The sequence below is a fragment of the Arachis duranensis genome, chromosome 6, assembly GCF_000817695.3.
Source record: "Arachis duranensis cultivar V14167 chromosome 6, aradu.V14167.gnm2.J7QH, whole genome shotgun sequence".
In the NCBI taxonomy this organism is placed as follows: Eukaryota; Viridiplantae; Streptophyta; class Magnoliopsida; order Fabales; family Fabaceae; genus Arachis; species Arachis duranensis.
The window spans coordinates 109,830,261-109,838,923 of NC_029777.3; the positions used below are offsets into that span (position 1 = coordinate 109,830,261).

At 30.0% G+C, this 8,663-nt stretch overlaps 1 protein-coding gene across 1 annotated transcript; it reads right to left on the reverse strand.

Moving 5' to 3' along the window:
• Positions 1 to 6,094: 6,094 nt before the first annotated feature.
• On the reverse strand, positions 6,095 to 8,535 carry LOC107495716 (rust resistance kinase Lr10-like). The gene is made up of 2 exons (XM_052263399.1): positions 7,798 to 8,535; positions 6,095 to 7,363 (listed from the first exon to the last, which is right to left on the reverse strand). The coding sequence occupies exons 1-2, from the start codon at positions 8,528 to 8,530 to the stop codon at positions 6,225 to 6,227; spliced, it is 1,872 nt and encodes a 623-aa protein (XP_052119359.1). The 5' UTR covers positions 8,531 to 8,535; the 3' UTR covers positions 6,095 to 6,224.
• Positions 8,536 to 8,663: the final 128 nt, after the last annotated feature.

Below are 8,663 nucleotides of genomic sequence, written 5' to 3' on the forward strand. Positions count from 1 at the left end.
TATATTAACAGTGATAAGATTTTTTTATTTAATATGAAAATAATATATATTGATATCAAAAAATTAATAGTAAATATAAAAATAATTGTTAAAAAAAATTTTGGTAAAATCACAATTTAATAATTAAAAAATTATTGAAGGGTAGGTATCTTAGAAAAAAATAATTTAATTATTATTTTTTTAAAGTATTTTAATAAAAATACAATTTAATCAATAAAAAAATAATTTATTAAAGAAAATTTTGGTAAGCAAAATTTAATGATAAAAAATAAAATTTTTGCTAATGGGTTATTTTTTTAAAAAATAATTTATTTTTCTTAAAAAATGGATAAAGTTAACATTAGTTAACACAAAAAGTTTAAAATGGATTAATGAGAAGGTTTTTTAAAAGTTAGAAAAAAAGGGAATGTACATTTATAAAATAGAGGGGAGAGAAATGTTATTTTAACATGCAGGAAGGGGAATGGAATTTTTCCTAAAAAAAAATACTAATGCAACCTCGTTTTAGTAGTGCTATTAAGAAAATAATAAAGATGAATCAATTATTAATTTAAAAAGTTTTGCCGAAATTCAAAAGTAATTAAACGAAAGGGTCCTACTAGGTATTTCAGAAGATAACATTTCCTTTTTCTTAAACTGCTTTGACAAAATAAGGTTGAAGTAGTCCTTTTTTTAATCCATTTTATTCGGTGTTTCATAATAATTTTAATATTATTAGTTTTTTTTATTAGTTTACCTCCTTTAACGATTCTTAATATAATTTTCTCTTATGATTATTAAAAATATTACATGTATATACAAAATTAATTATTATATATTTATATATAAATAAATATATGTAGGCAATGAGTTATAACTCAAATGGCATAGTTTCTCCATACTTATCTAAAAGGTCGCAGATTTGAATCTTCTTATTTTTAGTAAAAAAAATATATATATAANTGTAACTGATTTTATGTGTGGTTGTATAATTATATACATATTTCTTATTTTTCTTTATTGTATAGTTCCATTCTATAACGTAATATAAAAACTAAAAAGGAACAGAAATTATTAAGGTTCATAAACAATTTATTGATTAATTTCTATCCTAAACTATACGTTAGGAAATGTTTGTCAATATGTTACAGAATTGTCATTTTCTCCTTTTTTTGTGTGTGGCTGCATCGTTTTCTTCAAATGCCTTAGTTAGTACGCCTCTTAAGTTCTTTATTGAAAATTAAGCACTTTCTTCAATTGATAAAATAAAAAAGGAATAAAGATTATTGAGGTTTATAAACAATTTCTCAAGTAATTTCTACCCCAAATTATGCATTACGAAATGCTTGTGATTTGTGAATATGACAATATGTGCCATAAATATGACGACTAAATATGATGACTAGTCGTCGTTTGTGTTAACACGTTGATTAATAAATAAAAATCAGATTTCGTATGTCCCAGCGAGTATTTGACAAGTAAGCATTGAATAGTTATGCAATTATTCCAGCATTCACTATTCAAATTGAAAACTCTACTATTTCCAATTTTCTATTAATTAAAAGATTAAAATAAGAAAAAAATATAGGAAATAACAATTTTTGTATTTTGTGGTCAACACTTAATCATCACAAGAAAAGTAAGTGATCTCCTACCATTGAAAATAATCTCACACCGTTAAAAATATTACTAATGACCAATTGATGGTTACAAAACATAAAAATTGCTGCCCCTAACACTCCTCACAAACAAGAATAAGAATATTACTATATTCAGTGGGGGCCTTATTGCTGTCTACTTGAGCTAGCGTTGCAAAAATTTTGGACAATTCTTTTTACGGTAAATTCAATTTTAATTTTAAGACTTTACGGAAAAAAAATTATCTGACGTAATTTAGTAAGAGTAATGCTAGGGGACCAGTAATTTTTGGGATTGTTAGCCATCAACTAGCCATCAATGATGATTTGATGGTGTGAGATTGATGTGAGATTTCATCCAATGACTCACCTTCTTCTGCTGATTACATGCTGGCCAAAATTCAATAAATCTGCTGGTCCCTAGACTTTTCCATTTAGTAATGTTACAAATAAATTTACAAATAATTATTTTAGGTCATGTATAGCTGATTGTTTTTATCTGCTCAATAATCTTAGATTAGTATCTTTTTTCCACATATAAAGAGAGAAAGTAATAATGTAACACATGAATTAGCAAAAATTTGTTCTAATTACCATTACCATATGAAACTTACTAGCATGTAATTTACATAGTATTATTTGTGTTTCTCCTTCTCTGCTATTAATATTCACCTGCATGCATGCTACCAATCTCACCATATAACATACAATTAACTTAAAATAATTTTCATAATTTATGTGATCAACAAATTTCACCCTTAAACTAGTGGGAACGAACATAAGTACATACCAGAAATAATCAGTCTCGCAAAATAAGTTTCAGATGTTGTATATATACTAATACTGCACTTTATTTGATATACTAAATGATTCGTTAGTTATAATCCAGTCCGAATAATATACTATTAAATCAAACTAGTCTCACTACCAGAAATACGGATATTACCAACGGGAAGATACCCACGAATAGAAAATAGTGGCAAATTATATGATCGTGATAATCACTTGCAACGTCTTGTATCTCTGTGGCTAAATTTTGTGGATTTTTTCGACGGTTTTATTTGTTCGTGGCTAACTTGAGATGACTTTCCTCATTTACCACAGACCTAATGGTCACCGTGATGAATTCAAACGATTTTCACTTCAAACTTTTGCCTTTAATTTGGCGTTTTTCTCCATCTCTTTCAAAATATTTTTATGCAGTTTATACTTTTTCTCAATTTTTATGCAGGCTTTTCCAATTCTCTAATGTTAGTTTTTTCTCCCTTCTTCCTTTTTAGTGCTGCCGCTGAAAAATTATACTCTGCCATATCTCCGAATCTTTTTTTAATTTTTCTTTCTTGATTTAAAAGTAATTTTTTTTGTGTGGTTGTGTTGTTCATTACTTTATAAAAATCATATTGTAATATAATAAAAAAAGACTAATTCATATACATACAATTTTACTATTTATATTTTTTAGTTGTCACTTTTTTTTATTCGTATTCTTTCTGGCCAAATACAGTTTCGGTGTTTAATTTCACATTATGCATTAATTTAGAGACTTTAGTAATAAAATAAAATGATTCAATTAAAAATGAATGTTAAAATTATAAAAAGAGTATCAAAAGAGTACAAAAAAAGTATATATTTATCTTTAATAAAATAACTCTAGCTAATTCTAAAAAATAAAAAATATTAACTATGATTGATTGGAATAATAACTAATTTAATTACTCACTATTAATTTAGTGCAATATTAATGAACAAAGTTCTAACTCTTAAAATTCAGAATATTAGTTTTATAACTACATTTTATTATTCTATCTATTTATTAACATTTTATTAATTTAATAAAAAAATAAAATAAAATAAACTTTATGGAAGTTCATTTTTTAACTCTGTACAACATTTTTATTCTTTTTTAATTCAAAGGTATCAAATTTTTAAGTTTTAAGTTTATTTATTTTAATTTTTATTGATGCCATTTTTTTTAAATCCAACGGGTCAAAATTCTAAATTCTAATTTGTATGTAAAATTTTTAAAATATAATTTAAAGTTATAAAATTTACAATTTAATATTTTTATTAAAATTAAATTTTATTCTAAATTAAAAATGATAGTTACTTCACTAAACAAAATTCAAACTAACATTTATAATAAGATAAATGAAATTTTTAGCGGTAATGTTAAATGTAACTAGTAGCCCACTCACCCATTTTTTACGATAACTTCCTCACACTATTTTTTTCTCCAAATTCCCTATTTGTTAGCTCCTGTAATTGATTCAAATTTGATAACATTGCAACCAACCCCTCTCGCTAATAACATTCTTATCAGTTTCTCCAAATCCGTAATTTCTTAGCTCCTGCAACTAACTTTCAGAGTAAATCCGTTATGCTCAATCCGTTCCTGTTTAAATTTTGAGTACGATCGCATTAGACATTTTGTGGAAGAGAAAGGACCATGATTTGCAGCAGTTTGAGTACCGTCGGTTCGAGTCGCCGAAGAAGCAAGCAAAATCGGTGGAATCCGATTCTACGACAAATCGCGAAGAAGACTTGAAGGAACCCTAGGTTGCTTCATTGCACCTCCTTCACTGTCGCTCTCTCTGGAGGTAGTGCTCTGAATCTTGCCTCTCTAAAACACTGGTCGATTTAAATTTTCTCTTCTTGTTGTTGGTGGAGATGAGTGCATTGTCTTGGATTTGCATGTTTTATTCATTTATCCTTTTGATGGTATAGAAAATGAATTTTTGGTATAAAGTATAATTTAAATGCATAAATATAATTATCTACTTAGTAGTACGTACTAATGTGATTAATTATATTCCTAATTAACTTTAGTTCTCTTTTATATGCTAAAATTCCTAAAATCAACATTATTTTGGTAATGCTCGTAGCCATAGCAAGGTAGCAAACAAGAGTTATTATTTACATTTCTTATCATTTCTTGTGTTTCTTACTTTTGAGTCTAACTTTATGCATTTAGTTTTGTATATTCTAAACCACTTCATAAGAAGAAGTTCCACCATTTAGATCACTATGGTAGCATCCATTCTTCAAACATGTAATTTTTTATATACTTAATTTTTTAAGAGCCTAATCTTTGTGAATATTTCTTTTTATATGAGTGTTATTTTGTGATCATAACAATGTTAATCAGTGTAGATCAAACTATCTCAAACGAGAGAGATTTTAGTTTGATGTATGAAGAAGAAGGAAGTTCCAAGAATGGTAAGAAGCATTCTATATGTTGATCAATAGAAATGAGGTGGCAGTAAAAAAAACTTCTTAAAAAATTGTAAGGATACTTTATTTGATTTGCTTCTTTCAACCTTTCTTTCATTATAACACTAGACAGTAGTTGAGACTGTTTTCTTTCAATTATTAAAGCGAAGTTGCTGTGTGATTGAAATTTGAAATTATTTAATAAAGAATAAGAAAAGTGAATTCATAATTGAAGTGGAGGCTATAGGTCATGTTAGACATAAACATCTTATGTGCCTGTTTGGAGGGAGTTAACAGGTATTTATTTTTAGCAAAATAAATCATTTTAAGTTATTATCTATGCTCTCACAACTCCGGAGTACATAGTATCTATTTCTTTGTATTATCAATAGCATTTTTATTTGTTTTTGTTTCAATATTTAAGCTACTAATGGATGAATATGTGAACAATGATAACTTAGAGTAATGGATGCATGTTGCCATGGAACAAGGGACACTTACCTGAAAGATCCGCATGCTCGATATGCTCGATATTTACCTGGTAAGTTCAACTTTCTATTCTAAAATATTGATCTTGTTAATTGCTAATACATTTCTATTTTTATTTTTAAATTCTGTCTCTAAATGATTTTGATTGTAATCTGATATCTTACTTACTTACGTGAAGCAATTGAATTGAAAATTGTTTAGTAGGATATAAGTCTAGCAATATATAATATATTGATTGATGAGGAGTTTAATGATATGTTTTATGTTGTGAAAATGAAAACTCAGCTTTATTGGGTATGCATTTTTACTTTTTTTTTTATATTAAACTATTATTTTAAATAATGTCTTGGAACATTTTTTTAATCTTATTTGAATGTTTTTGTAGGTACTCCAATGAAGACGTTAGAGATCTAATAATGATGCATTCTGATACTTGATTTTGTAATAGTTTAAACTCATTTAGTTCAGGATATTTGCTTTTCAACATTATTACTTAAATTTCATATTTTTATTAATAAGAATTCTACTTATATGGATATGGCTAATTTTTTTTTAATTTTATACGATATAATTTTGTATTAAGTAGCATCTTTATGTGGCTAAAATAGTAAAAACCGTGGCTATTTAAATGTCTCCACGGTTTAGAGCGTGGCAAAAAAACCCAACCCACCAATATTAGCCACGGACAAAATTGTGGCAAAATTATACTTGTTGATTATATTGTTGTCAGTTAGCCACGGTTTAGAGCATGGCTAAAATAGTAAAAATCGTGGCTATTTAAATGTCTCCACGGGTCACAAAACCGTGGCTAACAGGCCAAAAACCGTGGCTAACTGAAAATGCGTCGCCCTTGTTAGCCACGGATACCCATTCGTTGCTAACGCTTCATTGCCACGGTTTTTCTTGATTTTAGCCATGGTTTTTTCCGTGGCTAATCACCGTGTTTCTGGTAGTGTCTGTTTCTGGGATTACTTCCAACTCCAAATTCAGACGTCTTGCTGGAATAATTGCACTTGAAGTAGTCGCAGCTGCAGATTCAAAAGGATTTGGCGGCACTTTCAACTTGCTTTCCTCTCCTTCAAGCATTTGAACTACACTTTTCATGGACGGACGCTGAACCGGGTGCCACTGGATGCACCATACTCCTACTATTGCCAGTTTCTTTGCAATTCTAAAATCTCCATCATCATCGATAGGAATATATGTATCATCTCCTTCGAGCAAATTATGTATCCAATTGGGATATAGAACTTGAAATGTTTCTTGACTAGCATTTGTATTTTTTCTTCCTCCAACCATCTCAAGCAATAACATCCCATAACTATAGATATCGGATTTATAAGATACATTGCCGAAGTTTCTAGAGAAAACTTCCGGCGCCATGTATCCTAAAGTTCCCCTTGCTGCAGTCATGGATACAGTACTTCGATTTTTGGAGCATAACTTAGCTAAACCAAAGTCTGAAATTTTTGGAGTGAAACCGTCATCTAACAGGACATTGTAAGGATTAATATCAAAATGCAGAATTCTCTGATCACAGCCTTGGTGAAGATATTCAATCCCTTTAGCTATGCCGAGTGCAATCTGATGCAACTTGTTCCATCCGAGAAAGCTTTCCTTGTCGCTGGACGGAGCGATGAAGGTCTGGAGATTACCATTGGGGAAGAAGTGATAAACTAAAGCGCGGTGAGATCCGTCGGCGCAGTAGCCAAGCAAGCGGACCACATTGACATGGTGGATTTTGGCTATTGTTCCCACTTCATTTATGAACTCCTTCCCATCTCCATCTGTGTTATTGAGGATCTTTACAGCAACCAGAATTTGATTGGATAATTTACCTTTGTAGACAGCTCCATGAGCTCCTTCACCTAACTTGTCCTTAAACTGCTTAGTGATTCTCTTGATATCAGCATAAGAGAATCTGGTTGGGTTTAATGCCTCATAGTCCTTCAAAAAAGTTTGAACTCTTTGGTGATCTTCCCCTTTGTTTCTATAATAGCAATATATATAATACAAGGCACCCAGTGTTGAGAACAGGAGAGCTGCACCTGCATGCCATTATAAACACATTGTTATTTGTCAGTCAACACATAGTTATTTTTAGCCATTTAAAATTATACCACCAAAGAACTCACCTTATATCTATAGTTATAGTAATTACTTATTCTTATATAATTTTAGCAACTCCTAAAAAATATTATTAAAATTATAGTCATAATTTTTATTTTTTAAACTAAAAAATATTATTTCAATTTTTACAATATTTATTTTAAATTAAAATATTATTAAAATTATATAGACACTGTCATGGATATACCTACTAAAATCAATCATATTAGGTCCACAACAAAATGCTTAAACTTGTCTATCCAATGCAAATAGAATAACTTATTCTAGTAATAAGAAGAAAAAAGGATTTATCCAAAAGTCAATGTAAAAGTTGGCAAAATAATGGTGTTTAATCCAAGTTTAAGTGTGTGACCTGTAAGGGGTAAAAAAATGGATTTATAGAGTTGAGTTCCCTTGTTGGATTTGTTGCAAGCAAGAAAGCATCCACTCTCAAAAGTATTTGTTGACCACCCAAAGTATAATGGAGGCCACCGTGTCTGATTGCTACATACGGAAATTGGCAAGACATGACGGGCCAATTTTGTGCAGAATACAAGGTTGGCCTCGACGACATCGTCCTCATCAAAAGAATTGTAAATCGGGCAAAATAACAGATCTTCTACGTCGTAGAAACCTCCGATGAGGATGTTTGCAGGCACACCTGAAGAGCAATCAAAGAAAGTACAGTTTGTTGGCTCTAGAGAATCATCATAACTATCGAAATCAAGAAAATGTTTAATATATCGGAAAGGATGAAATGATGAGTAATCGAGTCTGAGAGAGAGTTCTGGAAAACAGTGTTTGGGATCATAAATTTCTAAAGTTTTTGATGTGTAATTAATGTGACGGATGGGGAGTTTCACTGAAGAAGAAGAGCCAGGCAGCTCAAGAATATTGGCGTTGTTTTCCGAACAGTACACACGCACGGGACATCCAACTGGATCATCATCATCATCACCATCCCCATCGTGATAGCAAATGCCTATGCTCAGATTCAAACTCACAAGCAGCAGCAGCAATAATGCTGGCATGGTCGTTTGCGGCAAGCAAGCTAGGGGAGATATTTTGTTTCTGCTGACACTTGACAGAATAACAAACTTTTTCATAGAAATCGCCAACAACACAATTATAAATCGTAGAAAAAACGGATGCAGGGGAGAAATTAATATACGTAGTAAGACCAAATCGCTTTAGAGAAATATTAGGGGACAGCAATTTTGGTGTTCTATAACCATCAAT